The sequence below is a fragment of the Hyla sarda genome, chromosome 4 (genome assembly GCF_029499605.1).
Source record: "Hyla sarda isolate aHylSar1 chromosome 4, aHylSar1.hap1, whole genome shotgun sequence".
NCBI classification, from domain to species: domain Eukaryota; kingdom Metazoa; phylum Chordata; class Amphibia; order Anura; family Hylidae; genus Hyla; species Hyla sarda.
Genome location: NC_079192.1, coordinates 165,751,154 through 165,769,868, shown reverse-complemented (window position 1 = coordinate 165,769,868; position 18,715 = coordinate 165,751,154). Strand labels below are relative to the sequence as shown.

Sequence of the window (18,715 nt, the reverse complement as noted above, 5' to 3'; positions counted from 1 at the left end):
CAAAATATCTCCAGCCGTTTGGAAGTTATGTAGTAACATATATTTCCCATTGACTTGTATGGGACTTTAAACATAAACCCCGCCCCTGGCAAATGGGGGTGAGTAAGGGTTAAATCACCTATCCTATGTTTGTTGTTGACATATAAGTAACATGTGTGCCAAGTTTCATGTTAATATCTTTAGCCGTTTGGACGTGATGCTGGAACATACACACACACATACACATACATACACACACATACATACATACATACATACATGCATACATACACACGTTTAGTTTTTATATATATATATATATAGATAGCTAGATAGATATTAAATTTGAGTGGCCGTATGAGTCCAGTGATGCAGATGCAAATCATAAAATGTTGCAGTATCTTGTAATACCTTTTTTATTGGACTAACAGAATTTTGTAGAGAAGCTTTCGGGATTCCTCCCTTTATCAACTCCAAAGCAAATCTAAGCTCACAAGCAGAAGACACAGGTTACATCTCACAAATACTGGATGCAGGGGTTAAGACAATAGATGTGGAGAATTCACACTAAGATGGGCCATAAATTGTCCTGCTATAGGAACATAGACTAAATAGTCTACAAAAAAAGAGGATTGCAGCAGCACACATTGGTCTTAAAATTGAGGCTCTTAGCGCACTTTTTATTCAAAACGTGTCCCCCATCCACCACGGGGAGGTGGCCTCATTTAGGATGGGACCCTAGCACAAATTCTGAGCCTAACACATTATTTTAAAAATGGGAAAGGAGGGGGGGGGGAGGATTTACACTTTTATTAGGGAAGGTGTTGTAAGGGGAATCCCAGTTGTCCTCACTGTAAGACCAAATTACACGATAAATTTTATAAAAGGTGATCAAAAAGTCCGATCAAAATAAAAACTATAGACCGCGGCGCAAAAAATGAGCCCTCATATAGTCCGTGTGTAGAAAAATAAAAAAGTTATAGGGGTCAGAAGAGGAAATTTTTAAGCATACTAATTTTGGTGCATGTATTTACAATTTTTTTAAAGTAGTAAAATAAAATAAAATAAAACCTACATAATTTGGATATCCTTGTCATTGTATGGACCTACATAATAAAGATAAGGTGTCATTTTTACATAAAAATGTACTGTGTAGAAACAAAAGCCCCAAAAGTTACAAAATGTATTTTTGTATTTTAACTTCACCCCACGAATACATTTTTTTGGTTTCGCTATAGATTTTGTAATGAAATGATTGATGTCATTACAAAGTACAATTGATAAAATTGGTGGTGCAGAAAACAAGCCCTTATGGGTCTGTAGGTGCAAAATTAAAAGTGTTATGATTTTTAGAAGGGGAGGAGGAAAAAAAACTAAAGTGCAAAAACGAAAATTGGCCTGGTCCTTAAAGGGGTACTCTGGTGTAAAACTTTTTTTTTCTTTTAAATCAACTGGTGCCAGAAAGTTAAGCAAATTTGTAAATTACTTAATAACTAATCTTAATCCTTCCAGTACTTATAAGCTGCTGAATACTACAGAGGAAATTATTTTCTTTTTGAAACACAGAGCTCTCTGCTGAATCACGAGCACAGTGCTCTCTGCTGAATCACGAGCACAGTGCTCTCTGCTGACATCTCTGTCCATTTTAAGAACTATACAGAGTAGAAGAAAATCTCCATAGCAAACATATGCTGCTCTGGACAGTTCCTAAAATGGACAGAGATGTCACCAGAGAGCACTGTGCTCGTGATGTCAGCAGAGAGCTCTGTGTTCCAAAAAGAAAAGAATTTCCTCTGTAGTATTCAGCAGCTAATAAGTACTGGAAGGATTAAGATTTTTTAATAGAAGTAATTTACAAATCTGTTTCACTTTCTGGCACCAGTTGATTTAAAAAAAAAGTTTTCCACCGGACTACCCCTTTAACCCCTTAAGGACGCAGCCCTTTTTCACCTTCAGGACTGAGCCCTTTTTTGCAATTCTGACCACCGTCACTTTACGAATTAATAACGCTAAACGCTTTTACCGAATATTCTGATTCTGAGATTGTTTTTTCGTGACATATTCTACTTTATTTTGGTGGTAAATTTTCAGCGTTACTTGCATCCTTTTTTGGTGAAAAATCCCCAAATTTCATGAAAATTTTGCATTTTTCTAACTTTGAAGCTCTCTACTTGTAAGGAAAATGGATATTCCAAATAAATGTTATTTTTATTCACAAATACAATATGTCTACTTTATGTTGGCATCATAAAATGGACATATTTTTGCTTTTTGAAAAAATTAGAGGGCTTCAAAGTAGAGCAGCAATTTTCAAAAAATTCATGAAAATTGCTAAATCTGAAGGGACAGATGTTACAGAACTACAACTCCCAGCATGCCTGGGCAGTCCAGGCATGCCGAGAGTTGTAGTTTGGCAACATCTGGAGGGCTACCGTTTGGGCACCACTGTAACAGTGCTCTCCAAACTGTGACCCTCCAGATGTTGCAAAACTACAACTCCCAGCATGCCCAGACAGCCTTTGGCTGTCTGGGCATGCTGGGAGTTGCAGTTTGGCCTTCCTAGTGGTTGCCACAGTAAAGATCACTTTACTTTCACTTTCAATCCCCCCCCCCACTGTAGTTTCCCTACCTGACCCAGGATCCAGCAGTCTCCAGCGATGATCGGGGATCTCCAGGCATCTTCTCCTGCAGGTACCGGCCTCCATCTTCTTCCCACGATCCCCTCGACTACCATGGGAGGGCAGAACAGGGGTTGCCATGACAACCCACTGTCCTGCTCTGCCATTGGTCAGAATCAGTTCTGACCAATGGCAGGGGATAGGGGGAGATCGCAGCTCTGTGACCTCACTCCTAGCCCTCAAGATGATCGGGGCTGTCCCTGACAGCTCCGATCATCACTATTTTCCGGGTGATCGGGTCACCAGAGACCCTATCAGCCCGGAATAGCAGAAAATCGCATGTCTGAATTGACATGGGATTATCTGCGATCGCCGACATGGGGGGGGTCTCAGGACCCCCTGGGCGATGTGCCGGAGTGCCTGCTGAATGATTTCAGCAGGCATCCCGATCCGGTCCCCAACCGGCTAGCGGCGGGGACCGGAATTCCCACGGGCGTATGCATACGCCCCACGTCCTTAAGGACTCGAGATGCAGGGCGTATGCATACGCCCGGCGTCCTGAACAGGTTAAGGGGTTAAAATAGCTTTTTTCGGCAAACAAAAAATATTTTATTGCACCATACGTTTTATAGGGAAGTGAAAAGTGTCATTACAATATAATTGGTTAAAGAAATACCAAGCATTCCTATGGCTATTAGAAGGCAAGGAGTGAAAAACAAAAACACTAAAAAGAAATTGGCTGTGTCCTTTAAGGGAATGTTTTGCCCAGATTTTTTTTTCTTCTTCTACTTGCATTTACTTGCACCATTATGTGTACCCTCTATATAAATATCTGGCTATGCTGCTCTGATGTAATACTTTCTGTAAGACCCCAGTGAAGCTATTTATTGATGTATTGATCCCTGTCTTATCATTTATAGTCTTTTTTGATGTAATAACACTTTGTATAATATTTGCTTCAACTGACTCCCTTTGCTCATGTTTGGTAGTTACTGGTTTTGGAGTTTGTCCCTGTTTTTATTGCTTTGGGTTTTGGTTTTACATTTTCATGAAATCAAAACCCTTTCACAGATTCATAGTACCACTGATTCACCACTGGGTGGCGTGCACATTTGAAACGTGAACTGGTTATACATAGTTATCAATTTTCTCTATACAGGTTGTAAACCCTGTAAAAAAAACATGGCAATGGCATCAGTATGATGAGCTGTATAGCATGTCATTATTATGTCATTATGATAAACTTTCTAACTTAATGTGCGTTTTCTTTTGCAGACCTGTATAGTTCGTGCATGGGACTTACAAAAGCCACTGCTGTTCTGTCCAGCTATGAACACAGCCATGTGGGATCATCCAATCACAGCAGGACAGACTGAACGTCTTCGCAGTTTTGGCTACATAGAGATTGAATGCATTGAAAAAACACTGATGTGTGGCGACAAAGGTCAGCAGGTGCTTTAGAGCCCATATTTCTGTATGCTCTTGAGTATTCAGCTTATCATAACCTTGATATGTGAACTAGCAATACTTCAGTACAGAACAACTGTAAAGGTTTTGTGTTTAGGAAAATTTGAATTTTGAAGACACATATAATGCTTAGATTATTGCAGTGTGGGACACTGAGTATTTACATCAAGGTTCATAGAGCTGTTGCATTTTTACTAAAGAATGTTAGGATTAGGGATCGACCGATTATCGGTATGGCCGATATTATCGGCCGATAATCACGATTTTGGGCATTATCGGTATCGGCAATTACCTTGCCGATAATGCCCGGCACCGCCCCCACCGCACCGCGACCGCCTCCCCCCCGACCCACCACACCACGTTGCACCCCCCACCGTAGTGCTGGGCGGTATACTGGTATGAACCGGATACCGTTTTTTTTTTCTCCCACGGTATGGATTTTTGCCCATACCACTTTACCGGTCGGGCCCCTCCCCCACCCTCCAAGTCAATAAAATAAAATTTAACTTACCCGTAATGGGAGTGGTCCGCGCCATCCATCCTTCCTGTAGTGTCCAGCGCCATTCTGGGTGGAGGGTGAACCGGTCCGGGCTGTCCTTCTCCGGGGGTCCTCTTCTCCACTCCGGGCAGGCTCCGGCCTAGTACGCTGCATAGACGCCGCTACGCCGTGACGTCAGGTGCGTCGCTGCGCACGGGCGTCACTGCGCAGCGGCGTCTGTGCTGCGTTACTAGGCCGGAGCCTGCCCGGAGTGGAGAAGATGACCCCCGGAGAAGAAGGACAGCCCGGACCGGTTCACCCTCCATCCGGAATGCCGCCGGACACTACAGGAAGGATGGATGGCCCGGACCACCCTGACAGGTAGGGGGAGAGAAGCGGGTGGTGGCGGCGGTGGCAAAAGCCACTGCAGTACATTGATTTAAAGCGCCCGCTTTAAATCAGTTATCTGCAGCGGTGTCGCGGGGGGATAAATAGCCGATAACTTATACCGGAATATCGGTATAAGTTATCGGCTATCGGCCCTAACCTGCACCGATTATCGGCATCGGCCCTAAAAAAACGATATCGGTCGATCCCTAGTTAGGATATTATTATATATTATGATTCTAAGAATTAGACAGTTTTAGTAAATCTAAGCCAAATATCAGGCAGCAGGCCCAATGACATTTGTTAGGGCACACAAGTATTGTACATTTTTTTCCAGAATATTTACAGCTGAAAGATGTCTTTTTGTTGCTTTGGATTTTAGTTTTACATTTTCATTAAAGCAAAACCCTTACACAGACTCATAGTAACACTGATTCACCACTAGGTGGCATGCACGTTTGAAATGTGAACTGGTTACCTGTATTTACCTATTTTCTCCATACAGGTTGTAAACCCCCCATAGAAGTAATATCACATGTGGCAACACATCATTGCCAGAGGCCATTTTAACAGGGGCCATCATAGAGCTGACAAATGTTTTGACAGATGCCTTTACCTTTCCTTTGTCAAGCCTGCATGCTTATGGGGGTGTGCTTAGGTGTATTACTGTTGTTAAAAAAGACATTTACTTTATGAATGTGGAAGAGTATGCTTTTCTATCGTTTAAATAAAACACATACTGGCATAAAGCAGACCAAACATAGTTGCAAGTGGATTACATTTTTGGTCAATTAAAGCCAATGGGTACACATCGGGGGCTATGACGCAGTATATATTTTAATATCCTTTTGATGGTGTTTTGACATATATTAGCAATGGAGACCATAAACATTATGTTATTGGGGCCTAAAATAGAATTAAAAGGGACCTGTCGCCTATTTTATCCTGTCCTCTGTGAGATCAGCATGCAGTAGAGACAGGTATGCCTACTTTCAGTATGTCTGTTATGTTTGATTATGGCATTGTTTCCCAACCAGGGTGCCTCCAGCTGCTGCGAAACTACAACTACCGGCATGCCAAGAGAAAAATACCCTTAATGATCTGGCCCAGGACATATATTCTAGATGAGTAGTTTATAGGTGTTAGTATAGAATATGTCAATCTTAGCATATAAGGCAGTGTTTCCCAACCAGGGTACCTCCAGCTGTTGCAAAACTTCGGCTGTCCGGGCATGCTGAGAGCTGTAGTTTTGCAACAGCTGGATGCACCCTGGTTGGGAAACACTGGATTATGGTGTGGACAACATTGTATTTGTTGTTGTGAGGTAGGTCCAACATATTGTGACCCGTGGGCTCTCCTGCTGCTGTTCCCTTTAAAGCAGTAGTCCCCCTTCACTTGGGCAGCAGGATACATTTTAACTTCCTGGGTAATCTGGTAGCCCAAGAGTTGCTCAAAAACATCAGATGGATTCCCGTAGCTCCTTTGCTGGAGGTCCCATGCATGTCTATGGGACCTCCAACTTTGGACTTTCGGGAATCCATCTGATCACGTGAGTCTCTGGGCAATTCTTGGGCTCCAAAATTGCCTAAGACACTTAAATGTATTAAAATAGTTTATAGATTAGCAGTGAAAAAAAAAAGAAAAACATACAGCGGAATGGGTGGTCGAGAACAGGACAGCAGAGGCACTACAATGCCTTCTATCGCCCCCTGCTGTCCTGTTCCTGACCCCCCACTGTATGTAAAGAGTAAGAAGTATCCAGCATATGGTGAGTGCCACAGTTTTCTCTTGTTCATGTTGATATGCTCATGCTTTGGATTGCAGACCACCACCTGCTGGGATTCTGCAAGATTGTTGTGTGTCCTGGAATGTGCTTTTAGTCTAAGTGTGATGCCAGACGGGATTCACTTTTCTTTTGGCGTTTACAGATTAGGAATTTTTAAGTTTTATTGTGTCTTTGAGATATGAAGTTTCTGCTTAATAAGACCCAATTCAGGACTTTTGATACATATAATGAAATAGACCACACTTGTGTAGGTAAAAGTGTCTGGGATCCTGATGTGTGTTAGCAATTTTTTGGTTGTTATGTATGGAAAGGTTTTAGATCGTAAACCCTCATGAGCACTGCCCTCTCTCCATTTGTAATAGTCTGTCTTATTTCATTTGTCTTTTTTTTTTTTTATATTTATTTATAAATTTTAACATAACAACAAAATAAAAACAACCAAAGACACTCTAGAGAGCACCACTACAGCCAGCAGGAGAACAAAACAAAATTATACATTTAACTGGAATCAGTGCAATCATGAAGTCCCAGACTTGACCGCCCATCAACAACAAACATATAGACACACACAGCCAAACACCATTCAAACACCTGTAGAAACCCTAAACACCATTTAAACGGAAATGGTAGACCCCTGCTGAGGAGAGTGAACACGTTCAGAAGGGACCACCGACTCCCCCAATATCAACCAGGGCATCCAGACTTTATACATTTTTTTGGGCACTTACGAGTTATATAAAGGGTGCTATATAATGGAACATATCTATTGACTAGATTAAACCAATGGGACAAAGGAGGAGGAGAAGTATCCTTCCATGCCATAATCACTACCTTGCAAGCACAAAACAGCAAAAACCGAATGAGAAGGCGCCTATGGAAGCCCGAAATTAGATCGTTAATCAAGCCTAGCAAATAAACTAAAGGGGAAAAAACTAAAGGAAACTCCAGATGATCTGCCAGGAACGGCATCACAGCCCTCCAGAAGGGAACCACACATGGGCAACTCCATACAGCATGCAAAAAGGAGCCTCTATCAACCTAGCAGAGAAAACACACATCAGAGGAGGAAAACCCTATACGAAAGAGCTTAACCGGATTAGAATACAAATGCAATATGAATCATGACTGGATAAGCATGTCTCGGGCACTAACCACTGTGGGGTAATACATCGCTGCAACCTCCCTCCACTGTTCCTCCGAGAGGTCCAGAATATCCTCAATCCATTTCAGGTAAGCTAATGCAAAAGGATCAGGGCCCACAGACTGAAGCAGAGCATATGCTTGTGTCAACGGTTTAGTCGGGTCGGTAGTACCCAGGAGCAACTCCACATCAGAAAAAAACAGGGTCACATCAAGGCAGCCAAATTGTGCCAAGACCGCATGTTGCAATTGAAGATACCTAAAATGGGCACCCAAGGGACATCAAAATGGTCACACAATTCTTGAAAAGAGGGAAAGAAGGGAAAATCCCTTAATAGAGGTATAGCAAACTTGACTCCATGTGAGCTCCAAAAGCCAGCCGCCTCCAACTCCTGCTGGTGCTCAGAATGAGGGTTCCCCCACAGAGGTGCCCTCGGGAGAGAACACTGGCTATAGAAAGCGCCCAGATACCACAGATCACACCGCAGCCACAGTTCTAATAGGAGATAACAACTTTGCATCAGGAGTATATCTATATAAAACATTAGTCAAAGATTCATACGAACCCATAAGAGCTCCTGCCAAAGCTGTAGACACATTGGAGAGATCCAGATCGATCCACCAGGCAGCGTACACAAGCTGGTACGCTAAGAAATAATTATACATATTTGGAGCAGCTAGCCCACCCCGTTGTTTCGAAGCCTGCAGCAATGCCTGACCCAGTTGGGGAGGTATATCTTGCCAAAAGAAGGATCTCATGAGGCCACTCAGCTTAACAAAGAATCTCTTGGGAGGGATCACAGGTGAGAGATGACAGAGATATAGAAACTTAGGAAGATATATCATTTTAAAGATATTAATACTACCCGCCAATGATAAGGGTAAAGATGACAATGCTTGCAACCGGGTAGCCGTAGAAGAGACAACAGGATCCAGATTCAAAGCTAAAAATTCCCCAAGACATGCAGAGACCTCAACCCCCAAATACTTAAAGCGAGTGACCACCTGGAGACCATTGAAAAGAGGAATAACAGCAGCCGCAGACAAAGGCATCAGAGAAGACTTTGTCCAGCTGACCCGCAGGCCCGACAAGGAGCCAAGAAAACTTCTCTTCCAATGGTCCCCGGCTCAGCCCACAGATAGGAGAAACTGGAATGGCTGCTGCCAGGGGCTCGACTGCCAGAGCAAATAAACAAGGTGACAGTGGACACCCCTAACGCGTACCTCTATTCAACGGAAATGGTTCAGAGACATCCAAATTCGTGCGTATCCTAGCTCTAGGGCTGTCAAATAACAATCTCACCCACGCTCTAAACTTGGGGTCAATTCTGCATAGTTTGGATCCTTGCCTGGCTTAGGAAGAATTACAATCAGAGCCTCACGCATGGAGTCTGGTAACCTCCCAGTCTCGGAGGCAACACTGAAGAGATTCAGCATAAGGGGAATCAGCTTTTCCTTGTTCATCCTGTACCAATCGCCAACCATTCCATCTAAGCCCGGAGTCTTCCCTGTTGTTAGATTAGCAATAGCCAGCAAAACCTCCTCCGGAGTTAAGGGGGCCTCTAAGGCAGCCGCCTGAGTCTCAAAGGAGTAAGAGACAACCCTCTCAAAAAGGAAATAAGACCAACCGGAACATCTGCAATCTGAGAAGAGTACAGGGATTTATAGTAATCCCGAAACACATCATTAAAGGGGTTATCCAGGAAAAAACTTTTTTATATATATCAACTGGCTCCAGAAAGTTAAACAGATTTGTGAATTACTTCTATTAAGAAATCTTAATCCTTTCAGTAATTATGAGCTGCTGAAGTTGAGTTGTTCTTTTCTGTCTAAGTGCTCTCTGATGACACATGTCTCAGGAACCGCCCAGTTTAGAAGCAAATAGTAAACCTCTTCTACTCTGTGCAGTTCCGCAGACAAGCAGAGATGTCAGCAGAGAGCACTGTTGCCAGACAGAAAACAACAACTCAACTTCAGCAGCTGATAATTATTGAAAGGATTAAGATTTTTTAATAGAAGTAGTTTACAAATCTGTTTAACGTTCTGGAGCCAGTTGATATAAAAAATACGTTTTTTTCTGGAATACCCCTTTAATGACGATTGAAATGGACTCTAGAGCCCCATTCAACCCCCCGAGGCAAGGAATGGAAACCACCGGCCTGCTCTCCCTGGCCAAGTATGCCAACAACTTCCCATTTTTATCCCCAAACTCAAATAGTGCTGCCTCCCCATCCACCATCTTCTTCTGAACTCTTGCCTTCTGCAGAATTTAGAGAGCTCTCTGTGCTTTAGCCCGTCACAGAAGAAGGATTCCTCACCATCTCCACCTCCAGTACCCCATTATCAACCTGTAATGCCATCTCTCTAGCAGAATAAGATACTCACTGTCCCGCAACCCCAGACATAAAAGCACCACGCACATGAGCCTAATATGCGTCCCATTGTATCAGTTTGTCAGGATGAGAGCCATTGTGTTCCCAGAACAGATATGTGCCTCCAGTAACTGAGCCATCACCACCTCCTCTTGAAGCCAGCCAGACCCGAGAGGAGGGAGGAGGACCTAATCTTAGGGTAAGAACAATAGCCGTGTGGTCAAAGATCTCCCTACTGGTATATGTAATGTCGCTTACCATAGGCAGAAGATCTGCTGATGCAAACACAAGATCAATCCTGGAGAACAATTTGTGAACTGAGGAGTAAAAGGAGAAGACTGGGTCAAATGGATGCTTCCAGCGCCAAACATCAGTAAGAGATAGCGCCTCACTCCAGGCAACAAGCCCAGGAGAGCCAGTGTCCTCAGCACCGGTACGATCGAGGGGATGATCTGGAACTGCATTAAAGTCGCCTATGAAAAGAAGGGGAAGAGAGGGAAATGTCAGCTGAATGGGGGAGGGGGAACATAGACAGAGACCACATTAATACTTAAGGCATGTAAGGAACACTTAATAATAACAAACCTACCAAACTGGTCACATGCTACCTGGGAAATTACCAACGGGAGGGACTTAGAAACCAAAATGGACACTCCGCAGGCTGACGTAGAGTAGGTAGAATGATACCACCCTCGCAAGCCATGCCCTTAATAGTATCTTCTGGCCAACGACTATAAGACTATAGAATTAAGGGAAAAACCGCAACGCGCTGACAACCAGAAATGCGGGTTCCCCAGGTACAAAATCCACACACACCACTTCCACTCAAACAGGACACACAAACAAAGGGCAAAACACACACAAAAACAAATGCAGAAAAGAATATTAGCATCCCCAACAAAACACTGTCTAAGGCTGGGTTCACATCACATTTTAGGCAGTATGGGACCACATACGTCTGGGGGGGAGCTAAAACCGGGCGCTCCCGTATCCCTGCCGTATGCGGCCCATATGTAATGTATTTCAATGAGGCGACCGGAGTGAAACGCTGACTCTGGTCAGCTCACCCATATGCAGTTTTCTCACCGGACCTCAACGGAAAATATGGACAGGCTCCCCACATAATCAGTCCGGAGGAGCCACCTGGGGGGGGGGGGGGGGCAGCATCTACCCACTGCAGCGCTTCAACTGGAGACTTCAAAGTCATACTTCAGTGAACTTGACCCTCTGTTTACGTAGCTCCACGGATAAATCGGGGTAGAAGGCAACTCTACTGTCATTAAAGCGCACCTCCCCTTTGCGGACAGCTCTCAGGATAGTGTCCTGATCTCTGAAGGGAAGTAGTTTAGCCAGAAACGGTCTAGGAGGAGCCCCAGGAGGGGGAGGTTGCCCGGCACCCTATGCTCCCTCTTCACGGTAAAGTACGGTGAGAAGGTATCAGCTGGCAAAATGTCCTTCAACCACGATTCCAGAAATGCCACAGGGTCTGGACCCTCCACTTTCTACGGAAAGCCCACCAGGCGGATATTATTGCGCCTGAGGCGGTTTCTATATCATCAGCACGATCAAGAACACTTCTAACATGTTGCTGTAAGGAAGCCATCTGCTCCACCTCTTTATTACACTACCGTATTTTCTGTGTCTCATGGCGAAGTATCACAAAATCCTGTCGAAGTTCATCCACCTTAGAAACCATTAGAATCTGACAAGAAGTGAAGGCTACAAGCAACTCCGTGAACTTCTGATCAATGGAAGCAGCAGGGCAGGTAGCATGGTGCGGAGAACATCTCTGGGCTAGAAGAGCCAGCAAACAGGGAGGGAGAAGGTTCAGGTGACTCCCATCTCAGTTCCTCCGGAGATCTGGAGAATGGACTAAGGGTCCTGGCCGCATGAGCTGAGACCTTGGAGACTAGAGGCGTAGGTACACAGGAGTCCCTCCGAGAGTGCCCGCTAGCCTGAGAATGGCCCTCATCTGAAGAGACTTCATCCTCCATTGACTACCTAGCAGCCTCAGCAGCAGGTTTAGATTTCTTGGTTTTGCTCCTAGAGCCACTCTTGGTAACAGCACCAGACAAGCTGAAAGGGGAGGGAAGTACAATGCCATAGCACAGAGGTCAGCAGCACGCACAGGATGTATATGAAATGGAAAGGAGTTGTATATGAAAGGAACATGAGTTGAACTGTCAGGTGTAGCACCACAAGTTTCAGTAGCTCACTCCGGCAGGCAGTAGAAGTGATATTCACAGCGCACACCACAGCTGCATTCTTTTCAGGTGTATCACCACAAGTCTCAGCAGAACTCACAGACAAGCGGCAGCATATGGGATATTCACAGTATACATCTCCGATGCAGACCATGTAGGCGGAGCACCACAAGTCCCAGCAGTATTCACTGGCAGGCGGCAGCAGATGGGATATTTACAGAGCTCACCACAGATGCAGTCCCTTCAGGTGAAGTATCTCAAGTCACAGCAAAACTCACTGGCAAGTGGCCGCAGGTGGGATATTCACAGTGCACCCCCAGTCTCTTCAAGTGAAGCACCTCAAGGCCCAGTACTAGTACTCACAAATATTCCACTGCAGAGGGATGATGCACAGCTGCACAGCAGGTTATATTAGGATGCAGAGCACCAGAAATCCCAGCGCGTCTAGCCAGCAGTCGGAGACCACCTTCAGCCAGAGGCCAGCAAGCAGGGACCAGGGACAGACTCTAGGAAGGCACTACAATGCCCAGCTGCACGCACAGAGCCCTGATCAGCAGGCAGAGGACAGAGCTCCGTTCAGTAGAAGGATCTGAGCCGCGGGAGCTGCCACAGAAACCACTTAAGCCACTCCCAACAAGGAGCACAATGGCGCCCCCACCACAGCAGAAACACCAAAAGCCCACTCCCTTGCAGCCACGATCTGTCACCTGCCAGCAACGGCACCTCTCCCCACAGGGCAGGACTCCAAGATACCGCTGCCGCCGGGCTCCGACCAGGCCCCACTGCTGCCGCTTACCACTCCGTCGCCCGGACCTCCAGCTGCCCGCAACCAACACCGGACCGCCACCCGTGGACAGCACACTTCAGGGAGCCAATCGGGTGAGCCCTGAACAGGATAGGTAGACAGGGTACATAGAGCTGGGCTAGCGGGGGCACTGCAAAGTGCGACCCCTCATCTCGCCATTCAGGCCACATCCCATTTATGTTTATTGAACTTGTTTCTTGCCTTATGTTATATATATTATGTCATAAGGACAGGCCAAGGAAGGGGGATGAAAGGACCCTCTACCAAACCTGCCTTTCATTTATAAAAATCCAGGTGCAATAGCAGTCTTACTAGTGTTAACTATTTACTTAATTTCTCTTATCTCACCCAGCTTTTCCTGGATGGGATATGCGCTTCCTTAAACCTGGTGTCCACACACGACAAGTACCTTGGGGAAATTTAACGGTTCCCAACAACCATTCCTGTCACTGTCTCACACATGTTATTAAAAGAAATCTGTCATCAGTTTCACCTGCACTAACCTGTTGGTACACAACAATACTTACCTGATGATCACAATACTTACCTGATCTCGTTCCATGCTTTGGTTCTCCCGCTATCTTTTTTGGCATCTTCTGCTTTGGGGCAGACTTGTAGCATGGGCAGAGCTTCATGATGTAACCACTTCTGTTTGCTAGCAGCGGAACCCAGCAGAGAAGCAGTAATGGTGGCGTCACGAAGCTCCGCCCAATTTCCAAGAAGGCACCAGGACAGAAGATACCAAAGAAGATAGCGTTAGAACCAGAGCACAGAACGGGACCAGAAAAGTATAGTTGTCATCAGTGTCACCTTCACTACCTGTCTGTACCGACAGGTTAGTGCAGGTGAAACTGACAGATTTCCTTTTAAGCCATAAGTATTTTAGGCTTCTACCTTAGAGCTGTAATTAATTTGTGACCTCTAGTCAAAATGCCTCATCTTGTCCTTCCTTTCTTCTGTGAAATGTATTCTACTTCTTTTGTTTCCTACAGGACTTGGAGCTATGGCAGAGGTCAGCACTATCATTGAAAAGGTGAAGGAGGTTATGATCAAGAACCAGCATCATCAGTAATGGAAGGAGTTTTATACATAAATTAAATAAAAATAAATAAAATTATAGCAATGTTATAATGCTATAATAAGCACTGGTGAGGAAAGGTATTGCTTCTTTGTTACTTTAGAGTAGAAACACATGTTGCTGATACGCTGTAGATTTTCTGTAGCAGAAAATGTGCCAGAGGCCCAAGTGTATCTGCCTAAAAGGGGGAAGTATAACACCTTCCTTAATATTTCCCCTTCCAGTTGGATCCATTTCTGCCTTTGGTGCATATTCTTCTGCAGAAAATATGCAATGTGTGTTACTACCCTTAGGGGGTAGGAGTCAACCTGTTAGAAAGCTCTTGTAGTTGCTGTTTTATATGTAGTTTTTTTTTTTTTTTCCCCCCACAAGGATTTAGCACTGCCCTAAAAAAAAGTAACTGAAAACAATGAAAGTTAACTAATATATTAAATGTACATCAAAATTATACCATTAAAAAAAACATGTCTTACAAAAAAAGAATCCGTCATACAGCTATGTACAACCTACCGTTAACATTAAAGATTGTAAGCCCTTACGGGCAGGGCCCTTTCTTCATGCTGTTCTGCATTTTACTGTCTTGTATTTACTGTACCCACATTTGGGTCATGTATTTTAACCCTTTATCAAATATAAAGCACCCTGGAACCTAGGGCGCTGTATACATGAATAATAATAAAATAATAAATGTTAGCTATGCTACTGCTCATAGCACCTAATAATGGGTTAAATGGCCAGGATTGGAGTTATCCTTGCCATTTCAACAACCATTGCTGATGGAAGGTGTTAGCTGAATGCTGTGTCCGGGCCAGTGCTGTGCTGGAAGGGTTTTTACCTCACTTGGAATTAGACAGTTTGAGCCAGATGAACACAAAGGATCTATTCACACAGCAGAATTTCTTCATTCGGAATGCCGCACAGATTCCGCATGTGGATTCTGCATCAAATGAAAGCCCAATAGACTTTAATGGAATTCCGCACTCCCATTCATACTACAGAATTTCAGCATATGGATTCCGCACAAGCCAGAAATCACCCAAATTAATGTGGATGCGGAATTGGTGTGGATGTGTGGAAATTCTGCTGTGTGAATATACCCTAAGAGAACATAGGGAATACTTCCTGGCCAATATGTCCCAGAGAGCCAGTGATCAGGGCCGGCTCTACCTATAGGCAAAGTAGGCAGCCGCCTAGAGCCCCCTCTTGATGGGGGGGGGGCGTCACTCTGCCTGCCACAAGAAAGTTAGACAACCAACATCCAAACTAGTCGCTCAGCCAGTAGCATGAGGAGGAGGTTTGTTACAATGTGTCACCCCAGTAGTAAGGTGGGCGTGTCAAAGGGCGGGTCAATGGGCGGAGTCAAAGAGGCAGCAAGATTAGCTTTTGCCTAGGGTGACAAAAATCCTTGCACCAGCCCTGCCAGTGATTGTATATATAGATAAAAAAAATAGCATGATCCCAACAATCTTTTACTTGTAACTGTTTTTACTTTTAATTACAGTAAACACTTTAGGGCAACATAGTTGATTTGGGTCTATTTTATTAGAACATTTGATTTAAAGGTATTGTAGCAGGAAATTATTATTTGTTAGCTTTTAGGTAATCTGATGTCACTTGTCATTAACTAGAAACAGATAAACTTTAAATGAGTAATGGCAACCTAAGGTATACTGACCCCTCTGGATAACTATAAGGTTAATAAATAAAATAATGATCATGTGATTTTTTAAATTTTTTTTTTAAATAGAATACAACATATACAGAGAACAAGAACACACCCCTACCCGATGCACCCTAAACAATAAAAAAGGAACAAGTTCCCGCTAAGGGATTAACTAACACAACAACCACAAGGACAATCACGCACACGCCCATACACACACACACACACACACAATCAAACATCCTAGGAGCCCACCTCACAACACCCTGCCCTCCTAGGATTGAGAGGCCCCCCACAACGCGGGGTCCGTAGACATGTCCAGCAACATCCACGGGACTCACACCTTATCAAACTTTTTTGGGCACCTATGGCTCACATACAAGGCATGATACAGGGGAACATTTTTGTTCACTAGGGCCACCCACATAGAAATAGGGGGAGAGGTCACATCCTTCCAAGCCATAACCAGGACATTACCTGCACAGAACAGGAGGAAAAGAATTAGAAGATGTCTATAAGAGCCTGACTCTAGACCATTGATCACCCCCAACAAACAGACTTCAGGTAACAAAACAAAGGGAAAGTCTATATGTTACATTTTGAGGTCCAGTCAGAAAACCATTTGACTCTGGTCGGCTCATTAAAGTCAATGGATTCGGGCATCGGTCGGCTGGGGTACAGGAGCGCACGGTTTTCCCCTCCCCCAGCCGGATCCGGCACCCGTACAGTGAAAACGTGGTGTGCATGCACCCTAAGTGGTCTGACAAAAATTGCATCACCTCCCTCCAGAAAGGTACAACACAGGAGCAAGTCCATACCGCATGTAAGAAGGTGCCTCTATCTCTACCCCACCTGAAACACACGTCAGACATAGAAACACCAATGCGGTACAACCTAGCAGGGGTATAATACAGGCGGAGAACAAACCTGGACTCGATAAGCATATCACAAGCACTAACCACAGTGGGATAAGAAGTCGTCTGGATCACCTCCTTCCACATCTCCGCAGACAGGGTAGGGATATCTACAACCCATTTCAGGTATGCTAGGGCAAATGGGTCAGGGCCTACAGATTGCAACAAGGCATATGTCTGAGTTAAAGGCTTATTCAGGTCGGTGGTCCCCAGAAGCAACTTGAGATCATAAAACTCAGGGGTAACTTACAGGGAGCCAAACTGGGCTGAGACCGCATGTCTCAACTGGAGATACTGAAAGTGGGCATCCCGAGGGACATCAAAACGGCTCTGCATGTCCGCAAATGAAGGAAAGATACAGTCCTCCCCAAACAAATGCATAACAAATTTAACTCCATGAGAGCTCCAGATTCTGCAGGTGATCCAAATGTGGGTTACCCCACAGGGGTGCCCGAGGAGAAACGGCTGGCTGAGGGAATAACCCAGAAACCACCGACCAGCCACAGCCACAGTCCTAATGGGAGTCAATGAGGATGGAAAGGATGGATATCTATACAATACATTAGTCAAAGTCTCATACGAAGCAAGCAGAGCTCCCGCCAGGGCAGTGAATACGTTGGAAATATCCAGGTCGGTCCACCAGGCTGCATACACCAGCTGGGAAGCTAAGAAATAGTTATGCATATTAGGGCCTGCCAGTCCCCCACGCTGCTTTGGTGCATGGAGAAGTGCCTGACCCAATCTCAGAGGCTTATGCTGCCAATAGAAGGATCATAGAGCCCTGTTAAGTTTAACAAAAAAAAAATCTGGGTGGGAAGATAGGGGACAAAGGAAATAGGTGCAGGAATTTCGGAAGAAATATCATTTTGAAGATATTAATCCTACCCGCCAGGGACAACGGCAGTGGAATCAAGTTGAGGGCCATAAACTCAGAATGACAAGTAGACATTTCCACTCCCGAATACCTAAACCGTGACACCGCCCGAAGACCATTGTGCAAACTAGAGGGTAAAACCTTCCCCTGAGACAAAGGCATTATAGATGATTTAGCCCAATTAACACGCAGACCTGAAACCTCCCCAAACTCGTCCAATAGTGCAAACAAAGCTACCAAAGAGTCATCTACATCCTGTAAATAAATCAGGGTGTCATCTGCATACATAGATACCTTTTCAACTAGGGGCCCTCTATGAAGTCCTTTAATAGAATCAAAGGCCCTGACTGCTGCTGCCAGAGGCTCCACCACCAATGCAAACAGAAAGGCAGAGAGCAGGCAACCCTGCCTTGTACCCCTGCCCAGCGGGAACGACTCATAGAGCAACTGAACCCAAGCCCTAAATATAGGTCCGAAGCGGAGGACGCGCAACAGGCACCAAATATAATGCCAGTCAACCGAGTCAAATGCCTTATACACATCAAGGGTAACCACATAACCAGAAGAAGCATCATCCTCCGCTGCAGAGATATTAAGATGTAACCTCTTGACATTGATATCCGTGGCCCTCCCCGGCATAAACCCAGTTTGGTCAGGGGGAACTACCGAAGAAACTACCCCCGAAGCCTGTTCGCCTGCACCTTAGCCAGTATTTTAATGTCCACATTAAGAAGAGATATAGGGCATTAAGATTCTGGCAAAGTCAGATCTTTCCCAGGCTTTGGGAGAACAACGATAAGAGCTTCCCTCATAAAGTCAGGTAAGGCCTTAGAGTACTAGGCATAGGTATAGAGGTTAAGCAGTATAGGGAGCAATTTCTCCTTGTTCACCCGGTGCCAATCCCCCACCAATCCATCCAAACCTGGTGTTTTTCCTGTGGGCAAGTCCTT

The 18,715-nt window shown here is 44.8% G+C and overlaps 1 protein-coding gene across 5 annotated transcripts in view; it reads left to right on the top strand.

The window, feature by feature from the left end:
• PPCDC (phosphopantothenoylcysteine decarboxylase) overlaps positions 1-14,680 on the top strand; it is a 55,047-nt gene extending 40,367 nt beyond the window's left edge. For all 5 annotated transcript variants that reach the window (XM_056572610.1, XM_056572609.1, XM_056572608.1 and 2 more), the window contains exons 5-6: positions 3,873-4,041; positions 14,229-14,680. In XM_056572610.1, coding sequence (XP_056428585.1) covers positions 3,873-4,041; positions 14,229-14,308 — 249 coding nt within the window. In that variant the 3' untranslated portion in view covers positions 14,309-14,680. The remainder of the gene's footprint in view (positions 1-3,872; positions 4,042-14,228) is intronic.
• Positions 14,681-18,715: the final 4,035 nt, after the last annotated feature.